Source organism: Stegostoma tigrinum, chromosome 4 (assembly GCF_030684315.1).
Source record: "Stegostoma tigrinum isolate sSteTig4 chromosome 4, sSteTig4.hap1, whole genome shotgun sequence".
Taxonomy (NCBI): domain Eukaryota; kingdom Metazoa; phylum Chordata; class Chondrichthyes; order Orectolobiformes; family Stegostomatidae; genus Stegostoma; species Stegostoma tigrinum.
Window position 1 is genome coordinate 81,311,586 of NC_081357.1, and position 22,413 is coordinate 81,333,998.

A 22,413-nucleotide genomic window follows, 5' to 3' on the forward strand; every position below is an offset into this window, starting at 1 on the left:
TGTGTGTGTGTGTGGGGGGGTTCTGTGTGGGGGGGTGTGTGTGGGGGTGTGTGTGTGTGTACGGGGGGTGTGTGTGGGGTGTGTGTGTGTGGGGGGGGGATGTGTGTGTGTGGGGGGGATGTGTGTGTGGGGGGGATGTGTGTGTGTGGGGGGGTGTGTGTGGGGGGGTGTGTGTGGGGGGGTGTGTGTGGGGGGGTGTGTGTGGGGGGGTGTGGGGGTGTGTGTGTGGGCGAGTGTGTGTGGGGGGGGATGTGTGTGTGTGGGGGGGATGTGTGTGTGTGGGGGGGATGTGTGTGTGTGGGGGGGTGTGTGTGGGGGGGTGTGTGTGGGGGTGTGTGTGTGGGGGGCTGTGGGGGTGTGTGTGTGGGCGAGTGTGTGTGGGGGGGATGTGTGTGTGTGTGGGGGGGATGTGTGTGTGTGGGGGGGATGTGTGTGTGTGGGGGGGGAGGTGTGTGTGGGGGGGTGTGTGTGGGGGGGTGTGTGTGTGGGGGTGTGTGTGTGTGGGGGTGTGTGTGTGGGGGGTGTGTGTGGGGGGGTGTGTGTGGGGGGGTGTGTGTGGGGGGGGTGTGTGTGGGGGGGTGTGGGTGTGTGTGGGGGGGGTGTGGGGGTGTGTGTGGGGGGGTGTGAGTGGGGGGGTGTGTGTGGGGGGGTGTGTGTGGGGGGGTGTGTGTGGGGGGTGGTGTGTGGGGGGCGGTGTGTGGGGGTGGTGTGTGGGGGGTGGTGTGTGGGGGGGGTGTGTGGGGGGGGGTGTGTGGGGGGGGGTGTGTGGGGGGGGGGGTGTGGGGGGGTGTGTGGGGGGGGGTGTGGGGGGGGTGTGTGGGGGGGTGTGGTGGGTTTGTGTTTGTGTGTGTGTGCGCGCTGTGTATGGGGGGTATGTGTGTGTGTGTGGGCATGCGTGTGTGGGATGCGTGTGGGATGCGTGTGGGGGCGCAGTTGTGTGTGTGGTGTGTTAGGGGGGTGGTGTGTGTGTGTGGGGGCGTGTGTGTGTGGGGGCGTGTGTGTGTGGGGTGTGGGATGTGTGTGGGGGGTGGTATGTGTGTGGGGGGTGGTATGTGTGTGGGGGGTGGTATGTGTGTGTGGGGGGTGTGTGTGGGGCGAGTGTCTGGGGCGTGTGTGTGTACGGTGTGTGTGTGTGTGTGTGGGGGGGGGATGTGTGTGTGGGGGGGGATGGGTGTGTGGGGGGGAGGTGTGTGGGGGGGAGGTGTGTGGGGGGGAGGTGTGTGGGGGGGAGGTGTGTGGGGGTGTGTGTGTGTGGGGGGGGTGTGTGGGGGGGGTGTGTGGGGGGGGTGTGTGGGGGGGGGTGTGTGGGGGGGTGTGGTGGGTTTGTGTTTGTGTGTGTGCGCGCGCTGTGTATGCGGGGTGTGTGTGTGTGTGTGGGCATGCGTGTGGGGGCGTGTGTGGGATGCGTGTGTGGGATGCGTGTGGGGGCGCGGTTGTGTGTGTGTGGTGTGTTAGGAGGGTGGTGTGTGTGTGTGGGGGGTTGGTGTGTGTGGGGGTGTGTGTGTGTGGGGGTGTGTGTGTGTGGGGGTGTGTGTGTGTGGGGGTGTGTGTGTGTGGGGGTGTGTGTGTGTGGGGGTGTGTGTGTGTGGGGGTGTGTGTGTGTGGGGTGTGGTGTGTGTGTGGGGGGTGGTGTGTGTGTGGGGGGTGGTATGTGTGTGGGGGGTGGTGTGTGTGTGGGGGGTGGTATGTGTGTGGGGGGTGGTATGTGTGTGGGGGTGGTATGTGTGTGGGGTGCGGTTGTGTGTGTGTGGTGTGTTAGGGGGGTGGTGTGTGTGTGTGTGGGGGGTTGGTGTGTGGGGGGGTGTGTGTGTGTGGGGCGTGTGTGTGTGTGTACGGGGTGTGTGTGTGTGTGTGTGTGTGTGTGTGTGTGTGTGGGTGTGTGTGGGGTGTGTGTGGGGTGTGTGTGGGGTGTGTGTGGGGTGTGTGTTGGGTGTGTGTTGGGTGTGTGTTGGGTGTGTGTGGGTGGGGTGTGTGTGTGTGTGTGTGTGTGTGTGGTGTGTGGGTGTGGTGTATAAGGAGGTGTGTGGGTGTGGTGTGTAAGAGGGGTGTGCGTGTGTGTTTGTGTATGGTGTGTAAGGGGGGTGTGTGTGTGGTGTGTAAGGGGGCTGTGTGTGTGGTGTGTAAGGGGGTGTGTATGTGGGGTGTAAGGTGTGTGTGGGGTGGTATAAGGGATGTGTGTGTGTGGGGGGGGGGTGTAAGGGGTGTGTGTGTGTGTGCATGGTGTAAGGGGTGTGTGTGTGTGGGGGGTGTAAGGTGTGTGTGTGTGTGTGTGTGTGTGTGTGTGTGTGTGGGGGGGGTGTAAGGGATGTGCGTGCGTGTGTGGGGGGTGTCAGGTGTGTGTGTGTGTGTATGTGTGTGTGTGTGTGTGGGGGGTGTGTGGGGGGTGTGTGGGGGGGGGTGTGTGGGGGGGGTGTGTGGGGGGGGGGTGTGTGGGGGGGGGGTGTGGGGGGGGGTGTGGTGGGTTTGTGTTTGTGTGTGCGCGCGCTGTGTATGGGGGGTGTGTGTGTGTGTGGGCATGCGTGTGGGGGCGTGTGTGGGATGCGTGTGGGATGCGTGTGGGATGCGTGTGGGGTGCGTGGGGGCGCGGTTGTGTGTGTGTGGTGTGTTAGGGGGGTGGTGTGTGCGTGTGTGGGGGGTTGGTGTGTGTGGGGGTGTGTGTGTGCATGGTGTAAGGGGTGTGTGTGTGTGGGGGGTGTAAGGTGTGTGTGTGTGTGTGTGTGTGGTGTAAGGGATGTGCGTGCGTGTGTGGGGGGTGTCAGGTGTGTGTGTGTATGTGTGTGTGTGTGGGGGGGGGTTGTAAGGGGTGTGTGTGTGTGGGGGGTGTAAGGGGTGTGACTTAGTTTGAACATGGTGTCTAAAATACAGACTTACTTCAAAATTTTGTTTGAACTCCTCTATTCTGACTTGGAAAGTTACTTAGTATTTTAACTGAGTGAACCTTTGTGATTCTGGATTAGCAATGTGCTTTTTTTGTAGACATTGATTTGATTCTCACTGCACCCACTGCAGCAGAGACCGCAACTTACTTTGTATACAGATTCCAGTGGCATTCGGTCAGGATGCGTTTTTGCTTTGTCTACCTTCTGTATTCTTTTAAAAGGCTCTCTGGAAACCATGTTCTTGAAATTCCTCTACAAAACAAGTAATGTATTTTAAATTAAAATGGAATTTGCACATACTGTCTGGTATCTAAGCAAACATAGACAATTGAATCAACATCAGACATTTACATTCTAAGCAATGTAACAGTTCAATTCTGGTAAAAAGCTGTTGCATCCCAACTTTAATCTATTATTGATGAAAACAAATCTTACATGTGAAGGCACATGATTGGCAAACTTTGTGAAATTGTGCTGATTTATGTTTTTGAAAAAACGGCAAACTGATTTATGGCACTCCCTGCTACTTTAACTGGCACAAAAACAAAAACAGAAATTGCTGCAGAAACTCAGCAAGTCTGGCAGCATCTGTAGGAAGAAAACAGTTAATGTTTGGAGTCGGACCAGAATGCAAGCTGAAACAATTCAGATACCCATACCCTCTTCTCCACTTCCTTTCCCTCTGACTCTATCCTGTCTTCTGACCCAGGAACTTGTTAGGTATTTGTTGTGTCTTCTCCCCTTCTGCTCTCTGAAGCTGAATGCTCCAAACTCAGGCAAAGTTATAGTTATGTCGCTCTGTATCCCCACCTGAAATGAATTGAGTTACAACAAAGAGTCATCAGATTTCAAACATTAACTCTGTTTTCTTCCCACAGATGCTGCCAGACCCAACTTTTTCAAGCAATTTTTGTTTTGGCAACAGAATTTAATATAGAGAATTACAAAAATATTCAACATCATTAATGGAACTTATTTCAACAGAAAATGCTGGAAATATTCAGCAGTATCTGTAGAGAGAAACAATTACTGTTTTGGGATAGTGATCTTTTGTTAGAACTGATACTGCCTGATTTACTGTTTTCAGTTTTCATTGAAGATTTTTTGGCATCCACAGTAATTTGATCCTATTTATTGCTGTCACGTACTGAAATACAGTGAAAAGTATTGTTTTGTGTGGTACCTAGGCAAATCACTACTTCATGTCAGTACCTCATGGTAACAGAACAGAATTGCAGAATATAGTGTCACAGCTACATAAAAGATGCAGAGAAAGATCAACTCTAATGTGGGAGGTCTGCTCAGAACAGCAGGGAAGAAGCTATTCTCGAATCTATTGGTATGCATTTTTAAACTTTTGTATCTTCTGTCTAATGGAAAAGGGTAGAAGAGAGTATAACTGGATTGGGAGGAGACTTGGATTATGTTGGTTTCTTTCTCAGGGCAGCAGCAAGTGTTGAAGGAGATCCGGTGTGAGATGGACTGGGCTGCATTCACAACTCCCTGTAATTTCTTGTGATCTTAGGCAGACCAGTTACCATTCCAAGGTGCCCCCAGATACGACGCTTTCTAGGTGGATTTACAAAAATTGCTGAGGGTTACTGTGGACTTGCCAAATTTCCTTAGACTTCCTTAGAAGTAGAGCTGTTGATGTGCTGTCTTGTATGTAGCATCAATGTCCTGGTCCATTCACAGGTCTTTGGTGATATTTACTCCTAGGAACTTGAAGCTGTCGACCACCGCCACCTCAGTACAGCTGATGCAAACAGGGGCATGTCCTCCTTTCCGCTTCCTGAGATCAATGACCAGCTCCTTTATTTTGCTGATATTGAGGGAGAGATTGTTGTCTTTACACCATGCTGCGAAGGTCTTTTATCTCTTTCCTGTTCTCTGTTCTGCTGTTGTCTGAGGTTTGACCCACTATGGTAGCATCTACAAAAGAATTGTAAGTGGAGTTTGAGCTAAGTTTTGTCACAGTTGTGCGTATATAAGGAGTATTGTAAAGGGCTACGTATGCAGCCCTATGGGGTACCAATGTGGAGGATCATGGAGGAGGCATTGTTACCTACCCTTACAGATTGCAGTCTGCAGATCAAGAAGCTGAGGATCAAATTTAAGAGGGCAAGCAGAGGTCCAGACCTTGAAATTTGGAGATTGGTTGAAATTATGGTGTTGAAGGTGGAGCTAAAGTCAATAAACAGGAAGCTGATGTAGGTGTCCCTTCTCAGATGTTCCAGAGTGAGCGTAGGGCCAGAGAGGTGGCATCTGCCATGGAACTGCAGAGATGGTAGCTGAATTGTAGTGGATCAAGGCAGTCTGGGAGGCTGGAAGTGATTTAGCCCTGCCTTCAACACCACAGTGTGAGAGAGAGAGAACCAGCGAGTGAGCAAGACCAACATTTACATCACCAGGACACCATTATCACAGCTTGTCATGATACTGTCTGAATTCCTATCATCTTCAGCTGCTTTATCAGCAACAGTCCTTCTACCATAAGGTCAGAAGCTAGCATTTTGACTGATGACTGCAGGGTTCAGTGCTGTTTGCAACTCCTTAGATAGTGAAGCAGCCCCTTCTCAGATAAAGCAACTGCCAGATAAGATTGTATCAGTGATAACGGGAACTGCAGATGCTGGAGAATCCAAGATAATAAAATGTGAGGCTGGATGAACACAGCAGGCCCAGCAGCATCTCAGGAGCACAAAAGCTGACGTTTCGGGCCTAGACCCTTCATCAGAGAGGGGATGGGGTGAGGTTTCTGGAATAAATAGGGAGAGGCGGACCGAAGACGGAGAGAAAAGAAGATAGGTGAGAGGACAGTATAGGTGGGGAGGTGCGGGGGGAGGAGATAGGTCAGTCCAGGGGAGAAGGACAGGTCAAGGAGGTGGGATGAGGTTAGTAGGTAGGAGATGGAGGTGCGGCTTGGTGTGGGAGGAAGGGATGGGTGAGAGGAAGAACAGGTTAGGGAGGCAGGGGATGGGCACATCAGACACGTGGAGCTTATTCAGGGAAAAGCTCCTGTGTGCCCTAGATAAGTATGTACCTGTCAGGCAGGGAGGAAGCTGTAGAGCGCGGGGGCCGTGGTTTACGAAGGAGGTGGAATCTCTGGTCAAGAAGAAGAAGGCAGCTTATGTTAGGATGAGATGTGATGGCTCAGTTAGGACACTTGAGGGCTACAAGGTAGCCAGGAAAGACCTAAAGAGAGAGCTCAGAAGAACCAGGAGGAGACATGAGAAGTTGCTGGTGGATAGGATCAGGGTAAACCCTAAGGCTTTCTATAGGTATAGAAGGAATAAAAGAATGACGAAAATAAGATTAGGGCCAATCAAGGATAGTAGTGGGAAGTTGTGTGTGGAGTCAGAAGAGATAGGGGAAGCACTAAATGAATATTTTTCAACAGCATTCACTCTAGAAAACGACAATGTTGTCGAGGAGAATACTGAGATACAGGCTACTAGACTAGGTAGGATTGAGGTTCACAAGGAAGAGGTATTAGAAATCATACAGAGGGTGAAGATAGATAAGTCCCCTGGGTCAGATGGGATTTATCCTCGGATCCTCTGGGAAGCCAGGGAGGAGATTGCCGAGCCTTTGGTATTGATCTTTAACTCATCATTGTCTGCAGGAATAGTGCCAGACGACTGGAGGATAGCAAATGTGGTTCCCCTGTTCAAGAAGGGGAGTAGAGACAACCCTGGTAATTATAGACCAGTGAGCCTTACCTCAGTTGTTGGTAAAGTGTTGGAAAAGGTTATAAGGGATAGGATTTATAACCATCTAGAAAAGAATAATTTGATTAGTGATAGTCAGTACCGTTTTGTGAAGGGATGGTCGTGCCTCACAAACCTTATTGAGTTCTTTGAGAAGGTGACCAAACAGGTAGATGAGAGTAAACCGGTTGATGTGGTGTATATGGATTTCAGCAAGGCGTTCGATAAGGTTCCCCACAGTAGGCTATTGTACAAAATGTGGAGGAATGGGATTGCGGGAGATATAGCAGTTTGGATCAGAAATTGGCTTGCTCATAGAAGACAGAGGTTAGTGGTTGATCCGAAATATTCATCCTGCACACCACTGCACATCAGCATAAAATACATCAGGATACCATTTCTACCAGAATGTTCCATGTGATGGTACTGGGCCAGCATTCGAGTCCCACCAAGGCACAAATATCTCTAATTTACACCTACCTCCAAATATTCATTAATGTGCAAGGTCTTTTTTATGCTTATTCAGTCTTTAGGGATCATTAACGACATTATGACAGCAACAAAACATGGTTCATAGCCAAGAGCTCCTTGCCATCTGCACAGTCTCCAGACAATATTATTTGAAGCAGGTTCACTGAACTTGAAACATAAACTCTGCTTACTCTCCATAGATGCTGCCAGACAATGAGTTTCTCCAGCAAATTCAGCTCTTGTTTCAGATCTTCAGCTTCTGCAATTCTTGGTTTTATTATGTTATTTCATCACTAGCACCACCTGTTTTAGCAGTGTCAAGGTTTATTTTCAAGGCAAACCTTGACTTCACTACTATTTGGGTGCTTTTCCTTTTATGAAGTACATCATTTAAAATCTTCATTAATTACCACGACACCAAATGCTAAACATTCTTAGGGAAAATTTAAACTGAAATTCAGCTTCTTTAATATTGCTAATCTGGTTAACAATTTGGTTAGTTTCTAGAAAATTCTCTGCACCGACCATGAACCAATTCCAGTGTTTACTAAATGTAGAGTTTTTTAAAAACAGAATTGCACACAAATTTTTTTTTGTGGCTCTAGGAGTCTGCTGTTAGATAAAGGATCCTAATTTATTAGCTTCAGTGACTCAGATTAGTGACAGAGATGAACTGTGAGGAAAGGGAATGACAGGAAGGCTTAAAACTGGCTGAAAAGATTTGGTGAGAGACTTAAAGATAGCAGGATTAGAAGAGGTACAAATGATTAACCAGCTCTGTAGAAACATCAGACAAAAAAGGGAGAGGTTACAAGTAGTGGCAGAAATGATGGAGTCAGCTACTAAATGTTGATGCTCCATAATTTTACCTAAAGATAGATCCAATTCAAAACTGAGCAACACTTTATTCACATAGAATACATGTTATATTTATAAAAATTGCGATTCAAACACCTACCTTGCAACAAGTATATTTGATGAAATGAGCATAACCATTATTTTCAGGCTACAGTGTGTTACAAACAACTAATCTAGTCTGTTAAAATTCCTGTTTATACCCTTCTTGTCGTTAGAATGTAGTCACACCATTGTGCCATTCAGGAAAATGTGAAATAACTCAGTAACATTTCAAATGATCAATTATAATGATTGAAGCGATAAAGTGTCATGAGTCCTGATCAATACTTCTGCCAAAAATGGCACTGTCACACTCCTATTATTGTCAGGATAAATCTGATTCTGCATTTTTCCTATGACAATACTGTAGCTACTTCTCTCTTCCCTCTCCTTAAGAAGTCATGTAGCAAGCTAGCACGAGGGGTCATAGTTTTAAGCTGGTTGGTGGAAAGTATAGAGGTGATGTCAGAGGCAGGTTCTTTACGCAGAGAGTTGTGACAGCATGGAATGCGTTGCCAGCAGCAGTTGTGGAAGCAAGGTCATTGGGGTCATTTAAGAGACTGCTGGACATGTATATGGTCACAGAAATTTGAGGGTGCATACATGAGGATCAATGGTCGGCACAACATTGTGGGCTGAAGGGCCTGTTCTGTGCTAAGAGAAAAAAAGCTTGCCTTCATTAGAGTATTTTGGAATTGGGGTGTCATGGTGAGATCTCTTCGGGATTAGAGTGCACAGTTCTGGTCATTCTGCTATAGGAAGTACATTACTACATTGGAGAGGGTCCAGAAAAGATTTACCAGGATGCTGCCAAGAATGGAGGATTTGAGTTATAAAAATAGACTGGAGAGGCTGGATTTTTCCACTGGAACACAGGAGGTTGAGGAGTGATCTTATTGATGTTTATAAAATCATGAGGGGTAAGACAGGGGCACATCAAGAGTCATTTCCCTAGGGTGGGGGAGTTCAAAACTAGGGGACATATTTCTAAGGTGAGGGGAGAAAGTCTTAGAAAGGATATGAGGGGCAACTTTTTTATTTTAAACACAAGAGAATGGCTCATGTATAGAATGAACTGCCAGAGGAAGTGGCGGACACAGGTGCGGTTACAATATTTAAAAGACTTTGAGTAAGTACATGATTAGCAAAGGTTTGGAGGGATATGGGATGAATGCAGAAAGATATCAGTCCCATGCAATTCTGATTAACCATTTCACTATTCTGCTTCTCACCTCTGCTCACCCTGCTGATGCTCATTACCTGCAGATTTACCTTCGAGTCTTAACATCTAACCTCTTCCTTGTGACGTAATCCCATTTGCCACCATAATCTGGCCCATCTTCTCGATTTATTTCAACAAGCTTCTTATCTAGCTTCATCTCCTGACATAACTCATGGAGCATTCCCTACTAGTTTTTAAAATTAAACGAACAAACAATAACTCTGACGTCCTTTGAAACAGCAAGGGACATTTTTAAAAAATAAATAAAACTGCCAATTCTTGAGATTTGAAACAAAGCCAGAACCAGCTGATGAAACTCAGCAGGTCTGGCAGCATCTGTGGGGAGAAAGCAGTCAACGATTCAAGCCTGGTAATTCTTCATCAGGACTGACATGCAGCAGATTAGTCAGGCACAGCTGCAAACCATCCAAAAACAGCCCATAATGCTTTTTACTTTATTCTTGTGGCACACTGAGTGTTTCTCCTGATTACCTGCCTGTGATATCCCCAAGATAAACATCAGTCATCTGGATAAATTAAACTTTTTGATATAAAGCATACTGATGAACTAGCTGAATTCAAAGGGTTTGATTACATTCCCTACAGTGTGGAAACAGGCTCTTTGGCCCAAAAAGTCCACACCGCCCTTTGGAACATCCCACCCAAACCCATCCCCCTATAACCCACACACCCCTGAACACTACGGGCAATTTAGCATGGCCAATCCACTTAGCCTGCACAACTTTGGACTGTGGGAGGAAACCAGAGCACCTGGTGGAAACCCACGCAGATATGGGAAGAATGTGCAAACTCCACACAGACAGTTGCCCAAAGCTGGAATCGAACCTGGGTCCCTGGTGCTGTGAGGCTGCAGTACTAACCACTGAGCCGCCGTGCCGTTTGTTTTTAATTTCAGTTAAGTTTCAACATTGATGGCTTAGTTTGAAAATCTGTTTAACAGACAGCCTAATTTGGTAGTGGGAAAGTAAAGCTGACACTGAGAAGGAAAATATAATTCCATAATCCTCGTAATCATAGGTACCTGATGAAATTAATTATACTGGTGTAATGCATGTTCTGAGCAGTTGAAACATTTCAGCTAAGGCAACATGGTCAATGGGTTGCATCCAATGTCATTCTTTCCTTATGTACCAAAGGATTAAATTTTAAAATATTACCCACTGGCTGTTGACATTACAAAGTATTTTATATAAATTACTACCTTAAAATAGAGTGTTAAAATTGTTAGCACTCCAGCAGCAACGACTTAAAACCACCCATAAACCCTAATATATAACATGCAAAAGGAGATAAAGACAGGAATTATAAAGGCAGACATACGTAAGAGTGTATATCTATATAAACACATAGACCTTAGCACTTAGCATATTACGCAAGGCCTAATGTGAATGCCTCTCAGCACAATACTGAATTAAGTATGATACAGATTTACTTTTGCTCACCAAGTCAGTATCATCAAACGTTAGGTAGTATTTCTTCACTGTATCACTATAAGTCTTTGGTTCAATGACTGGACTGGAAGTTGAATCTTCCTCCTCCATTTCAGAAGAATGCTTTTCAGCATTGGCCTCTTTCTCTTTTTGATGTAAGCAGGAGACTGAAATGTTACTGCCAGCATTGTGATGAATGACGTCAGCTTTATAAACAGGCTGCACAAAAATAATAGTGAGTAACTAAAAACACAACACATTAAGAGGAATATATTAAAGATATTTAAGCCTGCTTTTAGTAATTACTTGGGGAACTGGATGCATTCTTCATTGATTCATTAATGTTTGGCCAGTTAGATATTCTTAATTAATTTAAGAAATTATTGATTATCAAAACCAGTCCTATAAACCTGTGGTGCTTTGAGATGAAATATCTGAGTTTCCATGCCCCTAGGGGCCAATACTGTCGGGAAAGGAGGAAGATTGCAGATACATGTTAGATACAGGTTTAATTATACAGCCAATGTACACACTTGCTGTTAAAAATGAAGAATTATATACGATTTAAAACTGAAATTTTATTTGTGATTTATTGAAATTCTTTCCTTGGAATATTTCCTTTCTGTTTTGAAAGAAGTTTTTGCAATCAAAATCCTCTATTGCTATAATCTTAGCACATGAGCTTGACGACATAAAAACGAACAATGCTTATTTAATCGGCTTTGAATAAAACAAAGCTTTGTCAAATTGTTCATACTTTTGCATTTTAGCATTTTTTAAATGTAGTTTATATTTTATTTCACATACTTGCCAAATTAACTTGTTTGCTACTGAACGAGCTTCTTCCAAAGATTGTGAATTAAGTATCTTAAACATCAAACATAGAAATTAGTAATACGCTACCTGGCCAATCAAGCTTGCTTTTTCATTCAGTAAGCTATTGACTGATCTGATTGCTGCACCTTCCTGCCTAGACCTGATAACCCTTCACCCACTTCTTCATGGAGAATGTATTTGTCTCTGCCTTAAAACTATTCAAAGATGTACTTTTTACTACTTTTAGAGAAGAGATGTACAAAGACTCCTAAAATTATCACCTCTACCTTAAATGGACCAACATTTTACTATATAAACTTACAAAACGCCGCTCATTAGGTCGCTTGATATTCATTGTGTTGTTCATACAATCTGGGAGGATAACAGCAATCACTTCTCCTGTGTTATCTCCTGAGACACAGGTATTCAACCAGTCAGAGCCAGAAATACTCTACAAGCCGAAAACAAGAACAAGATCGTTAACAGGCCAATGTACAAAATAGAGAGACAGTAATTAATCAAATATTAATCTGCTGGGGATTTCCTTTCCTTAAAATGAGGAGAAATACTTCAAAAACACAAGAGGTTCAGACAGATTTATAAACATGTACATCTTGAATCAAAAACTGTCAGTAGCTGGGGCAGAGGCAGGTTATTTGTATTGTATACTAATAATTTACATGCAAGATAATGTGCAATGCCACAAAGTAGGGAAACATACAAGTTCAGCTCCAATAAAGCTGGTCAATTCCTCAGTTTTGCAGCATTTCCAACTTCAATCATGTTCAATAAGGATATAATGACTACATTGACAGAAATGTTATGATGGAAATTATAGTGAAAAGATTCCTGGAAAAGCTATTTCCTGGGCCGGCAGACAAGGCAGAGTGGAAAGGGATATTATCAGAAAATTGTGGGATGGGATTCCTTAAAGGAAAGAGATTTTTGAGAGTATTTTTAAAAGAATATTTGTTAAAAAGTTAGAAGATACCAGAGGCAGAAAATAGTTGGGCAAATTAATTACTACCATAATTAAAGCAATAAAGAAAAAGTACTTTAATTGGTGTAAAACATTTTGGGTCACCTAACTCTATCCAGAGACCATAAAGGCATATCCTTAGGTTTCCTTACTTGTTTTTAAAATCATAGAGTCATACAGCACTGAAAAGCCCTTCAGCCCATCAATTATGCATCGACAGAACTATCACGAAAAGTATGCTAATCCTAATTTCCTGCACATGTCCACATCCACGAATGTTATGATATTGCAAGTACTTATCCAAATATTTTTTTAAAATCTGTAATGTTTCCAGCTTCCACTACCTTCCCAGATAGTGCATTGCAGATTTCAATTACTCACTGAATCAAAAATAATTTTTCCCAAACCCCTCCGACTCTCGTGACCCTTACCCTAAAACTATACCCTCTTGTGACCTCTCAACCAAGGGGACCAGCTGCTCTCTATTCACCACATTCATACATCTGTCTTCTCTGCTCTACAGAAAACAATCCAAGCCTATCTAGTCTCTCCTTACAGCTCAATTTCCCCATGCCATGCAACATCCTGGTGAACCTAAGATAATGAAATGTGAGAGATAATGGGAACTGCAGATGCTGGAGATTCCAAGATAATAAAATGTGAGGCTGGATGAACACAGCAGGCCCAGCGGCATCTCAGGAGCACAAAAGCTGACGTTTCGGGCCTAGACCCTTCATGAAGGAAAAAGGCTCTCCCTGTCCACCCTATCTAACCCTCTGATTATTTTATATGTCTCAATTAAGTCACCTCTCAACCTTCTTCTCTCTAATGAAAACAGCCTGAAGTCCCTCAGCCTTTCCTCGTAAGACCTTCCCTCCATACCAGGCAAAATCCTAGTAAATCTCCACTGCACCATTGCCAAAGCTTCCACATCCTTCCTATAATGTGATGACCAGAACTGTACGCAATACTCCAACTGCGGCCGCACCAGAGTTTTGTACTGCTGCAGCATAACTTCTTGGTTCCGGAACTCGATCCCTCTCTATTAATAAAAGCTAAAACACTGTATGCCTTCTTAACAGACCTGTCAACCTGGGTGGCAACTTTCAAGGATCTGTGTACATGGACACTGAGATCTTGCTGCTCATCTACACTACTAAGAATCTTACCATTAGCCCAGTACTTTGCCTTCCGGTTACTCCTACCAAAGTGCATCACTTCACACTTGTCTGCATTAAACTCCATTTGCCACCTCTCAGCCCAGCTCTGCAGCTTATCTATGTCTCTCTGCAACCTACAGCATCCTTCGTCATTATCCACAACTCCACCGACCTTAGTGTCATCTGCAAATTTACTAACCCATCCTTCACGCCCTCATCCAGGTCATTTATAAAAATGACAAACAGCAGTGGGCCCAACCCCGACCCTTGTGGTACACCACTAGTAACTGGTCGCCAGGATGAACATTTCCCATCAACTACCACCCTCTGTCTTCTTTCAGCAAGCCAATTTCCGATCCAAACTGCTATATCTCCCACAATCCCATTCCTCCGCATTTTGTACAATAGCCTACTGTGGGGAACCTTATCGAACGCCTTGCTGAAATATATATACACCACATCAACCGGTTTACTCTCATCTACCTGTTTGGTCACCTTCTCAAAGAACTCAATAAGGTTGTGAGGCACGACCATCCCTTCACAAAACGGTACTGACTATCCCTAATCAATTTATTCTTTTCTAGATGATTATAAATCCTATCCCTTATGACCTTTTCCAACACTTTACCAACAACTGAGGTAAGGCTTATTCAAGGAAAATTACCAGGGTTGTCTCCACTCCCCTTCTTGAACAGGGGAACCACATTTGCTATCCTCCAGTCCTCTGGCACTATTCCTGTAGACAATGACAAGTTAAAGATCAATGCCAAAGGCTCGGCAATCTCCTCCCTGGCTTCCCAGAGGATCCGAGGATAAATCCCATCCGACCCAGGGGACTTATCTATCTTCACATTCTGTAGGATTTCTAATACCTCTTCCTTGTGAACCTCAATCCCACCTAGTCTAGTAGCCTGTATCTCAGTATTCTCCTCGACAACATTGTCGTTTTCTAGAGTGAATACTGTTGAAAATATTCATTTAGTGCTTCCCCTATCTCCTCTGACTCCACACAAAACTTCCCACGACTATCTTTGATTGGCCCTAATCTTATTTTCGTCATTCTGTTATTCCTTAAATACCTATAGAAAGCCTTAGGGTTTACCCTGATCCTATCCACCAGCAACTTCTCATGTTTCCTCCTGGCTCTTCTGAGCTCTCTCTTTAGGTCTTTCCTGGCTACCTTGTAGCCCTCAAGTGCCCTAACTGAGCCTTCACATCTCATCCTAACATAAGCCGCCTTCTTCCTCTTGACCAGCGATGCCACCTCCTTCGTAAACCACGGCTCCCGCACTCTACAGCTTCCTCCCTGCCTGACAGGTACATACGTATCTAGGACAGGCAGGAGCTTTTCCTTGAGTAAGCTTCACATTTCTAATATGCCCATCCCCTGCAGTTTCCTTCCCCATCCTATGCTCCCTAAATCTGCCTAATCTCATCGTAATTGCCTTTCCCCCAGCTATAACTCTTGCCCAGTGGTATACACCTACCCCTTTCCATCACTAAAGTAAACATAACAGAATTGTGATCGCTATCACCAAAGTGCTCACCTACTTCCAAATCTAACACCTGGCCAGGCTCATTACCCAGTACCAAATCTAATGGGGCTTTGCCCCTTGTTGGCCTATCCACATACTGTGTCAGGAAGCCCTCCTGCACACACTGGACAAAAACTGACCCATCTATAGTACTCGAACTATAGTGTTCCCAGTCAATATTTGGAAAGTTGAAGTCCCCCATGACAACTACCCTGTCTCTCTCACGCCTATCGAGAATCATCTTTGCTATACTTTCCTCTACATCTCTGGAACCATTCAGAGGCCTATAGAAAACGCCCAACAGGGTGACCTCTCCTTTCCTGTTTCAAACCTCAGCCCATTCTACCTCAGTTGACAAGTCCCCAAACATCCTTTCTGCAACTGTAACACTGTCCTTGACCAACAATGCCACACCTCCCCCCACTTTTACCATCTTCTCTGCTCTTACGGAAACATCTAAATCCCGGAACCTGCAACAACCATTCCTGTCCCTGTTCTATCTATGTCTCTGAAATGGCCACAACATCGAAGTCCCAGGTACTAACACATGCTGCAAGTTCACCCGCCTTATTCCGGACGCTCCTGGCGTTGAAGTCGACACACTTCCAACCAACCTCTTGCTTGCCGGTGCCATCTTGTGTCCTTGAAACTTTATTTCAGACCTCCCTACTCTCAACCTTTTCTATACTCGAACTACAATTTTGGTTCCCACCCCCCTGCTGAATTAGTTTAAACCCACCCGAATAGCCTTAGCACATTTCCCCCCAGGATATCGGTACCCCTCTGGTTCTAGTGCTATCACATCCTTCCTGAGGTGACTAGTACTGCATACAGTATTCCAGCTGTGGTGTCACCAACACTCCATGTAACTCCAACATTATCTTCTTTCTCTTTTACACGATGCCACAACTGATGTTAAGATGTGGATGCTTTGGAGAGGGTTCAGAGGAGGTTTACCAGGATGCTGCCTGGACTGGAGGGCTTATCTTATGAAGAGACGTTGACTGAGCTCGGTCTCTTTTCATTGGAGAAAAGGAGGAGGAGAGGGGACCTAATTGAGGTATACAAGATAATGAGAGGCATAGATAGAGTTGATAGCCAGAGACTATTTCCCAGGGCAGAAATGGCTAGCACGAGGGGTCATAGTTTTAAGCTGGTTGGTGGAAAGTATAGAGGGGATGTCAGAGGCAGGTTCTTTACGCAGAGAGTTGTGAGAGCATGGAATGCGTTGCCAGCAGCAGTTGTGGAAGCAAGGTCATTGGGGACATTTAAGAGACTGCTGGACATGTATATGGTCACAGAAATTTGAGGGTGCATACATGAGGATCAACGGTCGGCACAACATTGTGGGCTGAAGAGCCTGTTCTGTGCTGTACTGTTCTATGTTCTATGATGAAATTACATGTCCCATATCACTTCTGAACTATCCTGTTCACCTGCTCTGCTGACTTCAGGGGCTGGTGAATTAATTACCTCAAAATTCTTTTGTTCCTTAGTCCTGACCCAGTGTCCTGACATTCATTAAATACTTCCTCATCTTGTTTGTTCTTCCAAAGTGCATCACCTCAGACCTATCAGGATCAAATACACTGGACTTTTTAAACTTTTGTTCATGAGGCAATTGCAAAAATTGGTCAAGTCACACCAAATTATTTGCTTTAACAGATATATTTTTGCTCTTTTTCAGTTACCAAACTCAGCTAGGGCAGGTCAGATGTCGAACAGAACATGATTCTTTTTGGTTTGATTTTACAGATGTGGAAGGTTGTACAAATTCACCATTAATGACTTTTAAGAAAGCCATAATAAAACAATTTTCATAATTATTACTGTATTTTTGAACAGGTAAAAATCTTCAGAGCATGTGAAAACAGACAACTGCCCTTGACTAGAAACTTATCTCCCCCATCAACTCTTCTTTTTAAAAACTTTTGCATCTAATCTATTCACTTCAAATACTCTCCCAGGTACATAGTTCACATCTCACCATTGTCTGTATAAACAAGTTTATTCTGAATTCCTTACTTAATTTCTCTTTTATATTGATGGTCTCTAGTTCTGTTGTTTCCCACAAGCAGAAAACTCCTGCCAAGTGTATTAAAGCCTTTTACAATTTCAAAGGATTCTTTTAGATCACCCATTTTCGAAGAGAAAAACTTTATCACCTTGTGACACGTACTCCTACATTTCTGGTGCCATTTTTGTAAATTAGTTTAACAACCATATAACTTTTTAAAAAAATAATATGAAGACCAAAATTATACACCGCAATCCTGATGTGATTTCAGCAAAGTCTGAAACAAGTTAGGCATTCTTTCTAAAACTAAGAAGAGGTATTTTGCATTCCTTTAAATAGAGTTGTTAACCCGTATCTGTATGTTTAATGATTTGTGTATTTGTACTCAAAATCCTACCTTCCTCTACTTCATTTAGATTCTTATGTAACTGTTTTAAATATACTTTACTGACTCTAAAACAATAAATAAACCTACCCACACTGTTCCTGCTCTTGGTGCAGCAAAATATGGCTTAAACCCAAGAAAACCAGCATCTACATAGTGAATTCCACTGAGTCCAAACCTGTAAAAGAAAAATTTCTTAGGTCTTGTGTAGATATTTCAAGCATACGCATTTTTAGCAACTTAAAGCTTGTCTGCGGTTTTTGGAGTATAATGGTAGCCAGGCTAAATGATTTATTAGAACTTCACCTAGCTTTTGAACCTTATTATTGATTAGATCATAAGTCAACAGTATACTTCAAATGTTATATACAATGTTCTTATACATATTTTGATAAATATGATACATGTTTCAAAAGCCTTTCTGTTCTCAATTTATAAAATGCATAGAAATGCAGCAAGTTAAGAAATAAATACTTAAAATGATAGACAGGCAATGAAAAGTTTCATTTTGAATTCTGTTTGGGGGACCAAGTAGAAATAAGTCAATGAAGAGAAACAAAATAAAACTTTCCTATTCTGCACTTGCTAGTTTAGTTTGATTTTTAAATTTCCAATTGATTCCTGCTTTACTCAAATGCCCTGAGATGTTGACTGAAAACACACTTCATATAAGTCATAAATACCCTAAGTCACAGAATGACATAATTACTATAGTACAGTAGGTGGCTATTCAATCCTTTACCTCCAACTGTTGCTCCAATTGATCCATATGATCCAATAGGATTCACAAGCAAACACACTTCCTGCAGACATAATAAGTTAAACAAAGACTCTCCCTCATCCCCCAAAACTAACAGGGAGAACACATCATTCTTTTTATCTTAACCGTCTACCGACCCAGAAAAGAGCCCAGTCTTACTACACTAAAAACATTGCCCCAGGCTAACTTAGTACCCATGTTTTATATTTTTAAAGTTTAATTTAATCAATGAAATTGAAATAAAAACATATAATCAAAAAAGAACCCAGAGAACTCACTATTGTAGATTGACAAAAATCAGTAAGGTTACACTTTTATCAACTAGCCACTTAGCAGCTCCCTTTTGTGAGGTTTCTCCAAGGTCAGTGTGAATTACACTGTTTGTTTATTTTTCTCAGATGAAATCCTATGTCCAGCGATATATGAAAACAAACAGCAGAGGCAGTCAGCTGTGCAGGTTCATTGTTGGGTCAGACAGTTATGCAGGTTTATTTCTCCATTTGTTTTACTTCTCATATACTCACAGCTTTGTTTTTCTCGCCCTCCTTTTTAAAGTATCATTGTGTTGATCTCTTTTTTCCCCCCAAAATTCCACAGCAATGCAACAGCTTATAAAACAGCAATTACTGCTTGCTAGAATTTGAGGAAATCAGATCCAACACTGAAAATACCTCATAAAAGGAGCAGCTCTTAGTCACATTTTTTTTAAACTGTCCTCCATCTTGGATTACCCAGATTCCAAATGTCAAGTACAAAGGATATATGTTTAAGGTGAGACTGGGCAAATTTAAAGGAGATGTTTGAGGGAGATAGGATAAGTTTAGAATCGCATCATAATCACCACAGACATGGTGGGCCAAAGGGCCTGATCCCGTGCTGTTCTGTTCAATGTTCTATGACTCAAATTATCCAGGTCAGCATCAAAACTCTGCCTCCCTCCCACCACCCGCAGTTTATCACTGGACACATTGGAAATTACACAGCTACAAATGCAGGCCCTTGCTAGTGTGCACATATATTTTATTTATGGTTTGCTTATTGACTGCGACAAATTTCCTTGGTGCCCTTGTTGTCTCTGTTCCAAAACCCTACTAGATCAATCTCCTTGATGTTCCTCACCATCCTTATTCATCTCCTTCACATTGTCCCTTGAGTCTCCTTGACTGACATCCTCAATGTCTGTCATTGTTCTTGTCCTTGCTGTTCATCACCTTCTCAATGTTCCTCAGCATCAGTGTCCTTCTCCTCACTTTTTCATAAGCTGACCTTGTTTATGCTCTTTTGATGTTTCTTACATCTCCTGAAATAACCTCAATAATCCACATCCCCACTGTTTCGGTCACCCTTTCTGTTCTGCAAACTATGTCGACTGTTTTAGCTATTGTTGTTCCTTCAATTCTTCAGTTTCACAGTATCACAGAATTGTTACATTTGTCTTTAAAATAAGAAAAAAAGTTAGTGTCTAGTGTACCTTCTTAAAATATTTTTGTGGCGGTTTGGTCTGTTCCGTGACAACTTCAATCCAAAAAGTTGTTCTCCGCTCAGTATTGTGGTATATGAATTTTAGTTCTGTGTGATGCTAGGTATAGGCAGTGGGTCCCAAAGACTTGTAGATTGTATAAATTGCCTCCTGTTGCATGTTTGCACCAGCACTCTAAACATTTTAATTTAGTACCAATCTCCTGTCTTTTCGCATTATCCAATACATTGATTTTCTTGAAATGAGCAATCAATGTGCTCTTGAATGCCTCAGTTCAGCCTGTCACAACTACACTTACAGACAATGCATTTTCGTTCCTGGCTACGCATAGAATCATGGAGTCCCTACGGTATGGACACAGGACCTCCAGCCCAACAAGCCCACACCATCCCTCGCAGCATCCCACCCAGACCCATCCCCTTACAAACCACCTGATCTACACATTCCTGAACAGTATGGGAGTAGTTGAACAACCTGAATGTATTGAACTCAAGATTAAGTTCAGAAGGTTGTAAAGTGCCTAACCTGACGATGAGATGTTGTTCCTCCAGTTTGCGCTGTGATTTGTTGGAGCACTATAGCTTGCCAAAGGCAATTAAGTGTGTACGTGAGCAGGATGCTGTATTAGAATGGCCTGCTGTGGGAAGGTTGGGGTCAATGCGGTTACCCAGTCTGGATTTGGTTTCTCCGATGTAGAGTAAGTCACAATGGGTGTAGATTACATTAGATTAGATTAGATTCTCTACAGTGTGGAAACAGGCCCTTTGGCCCAACCAGTTCACACTGCTCCTTGAAGCATCGCACCCAGGCCCATTCCCCTCTAACCCACACATCCCTGAACACTACGGGCAATTTAGCATGGCCGATCCACCTAGCCTGCAAACTTTTGGACTGTGGGAGGAAACCGGAGCACCCGGAGGAAACCCACGCAGACACAGGGAGAATGTGCAAACTCCGCACAGACAGTTATCCGAGGCTGGAAACGAACCCGGGTCCCTGGCGCTTTGAGGCTGCAGTGCTAAAAACTGAGCCACCGTGCCGAAATGAATGCAATCGACCGACCGCAAAATATACAAGTGAGGTGCTGCTTCACCTGCAAAGACCGTTAGGGCTTTTGAGGGGGAGCAGGGAGGAAGTGAGGGGGCAGGTGTTGCATCTTCTTCAGTTAAAAGGGAAGGTGCCATGAAAAGGGAAGGTTGGTGGCCATTGAGGAATGGACTTGTGTGTCCTGGAGGGAGCAGACCTTCAAAATGTGGGTGGGGAGTGAGCAGAAGATACGTTTGGTGGAGTTCTTCTGGAGTTGTCTGAAATGGTAGAGAATCATTATTTGAATGTGGAGGCTGGTGGGATGAAAAGCGAAGACAAGGGGGACCCAATCACGCTGTTGTAAGTGATGGCAAATGGCAAGGGCAGAAGCACAAGCACGGTTGATAGCTCAGATGTGGTTGAGGACCCTGTCAACCATTATGGACGGAAACCACGGTTGTGGAAGAAGGAAGCTTTGTCAGCAGTGCTGCTTTGGAAGATAGCAACATCTGAACAGAAACAATATAGGCGAAGGAACCGGGAGAATGGGGTGGAATCCTTGCAGGACGTGAGATGGGAAGAGCTACAGTGGATGTAGCTATGGGAGTCAGTGGCTTTATAGCGGATGGCAGCAGACAGTTTTTTTTAAAAAATAGAGTCTCTATAGTGTGGAGACATGCCATTTGGCCCAGCAAGTCCACACTGACCATCACAGCATCCCACCCAGACCCACTGCCCATAACCCACCTGCTCTGCACATCCCTGAACACTACGGACAGTTTGGTGTGGCCCATCCACCTGGCCTGCACATTTTTGGACTGTGGGACAAGGACGAAGTACCGGGGGAGTCGAGCCTGGGTCCCTTGTGCTGTGGGGCTGCAGTGCTAACCACTGAGCCATGAAAATTTATTCCCTGAAATGGTGAGGTCAAGGAAAAGAAGGCAAGTGTTGGAGATGGGTTTGATGATAGTATAAAGGTAGGGGTGGAGTTAGATAGACCTTAGGATTGGAGTAAAGGTTCGGCACAACATCGTGGGCCAAAAGGCCTGTTCTATGTTTGTGCCAGCACCGCTCCTAATTCCTTGAAAAAAATCTCTGGCGGCACCGTGGCTCAGTGGTTATCACTGCAGCCTTACAGCTCCAGGGACCCGGGTTCGATTCTAGCCTCGGGCGACTGTCAGTGTGGAGTTTGCACATTCTCCCCGTGTTTGCGTGGGTTTCTTCCGGGTGAGCCGGTTTCCTTCCACAGTCCAAAGATGCGCAGGCTAGTGGATTGGCCATGCTAAATTGCCTATAGTGTTCAGGGGTGTGTGGATTATAAGTGAAGGGGTCTGGGTGGGATGCTTTAAGGGGCGGTATGGACATTTTGGGCCAAATGGCCTGTTTCCACACTGTAGGGGATCTAATCTAATCTAAACTAATCTTATCCCCACATCCCCTCTACATTATTTTAGTCCAAACAATCATTCAATGCCCACTTGTATGCCTTAATTGAACCTGCCTCCAACACATTTCTGGGCCACGCATTCCAAACCCTAACCACTTACTGAGCTAAAAAGTTTTTTTTCCTCACATCACCCTTGTTTTATTTGCATATCATTTAAAAGAAAAAAGTCATTTATGTT

General features: G+C 44.3%; 1 protein-coding gene across 5 annotated transcripts in view; it reads right to left on the bottom strand.

Moving 5' to 3' along the window:
• The window catches only part of gtf3c2 (general transcription factor IIIC, polypeptide 2, beta), a 223,644-nt gene that overhangs the window by 96,628 nt on the left and 104,603 nt on the right, over nt 1–22,413 (bottom strand). For all 5 annotated transcript variants that reach the window (XM_059645478.1, XM_059645479.1, XM_059645476.1 and 2 more), the window contains 4 exons: nt 17,613–17,700; nt 11,769–11,897; nt 10,643–10,849; nt 3,027–3,131 (listed from right to left, as the gene is read on the bottom strand). In XM_059645478.1, coding sequence (XP_059501461.1) covers nt 3,027–3,131; nt 10,643–10,849; nt 11,769–11,897; nt 17,613–17,700 — 529 coding nt within the window. The remainder of the gene's footprint in view (nt 1–3,026; nt 3,132–10,642; nt 10,850–11,768; nt 11,898–17,612; nt 17,701–22,413) is intronic.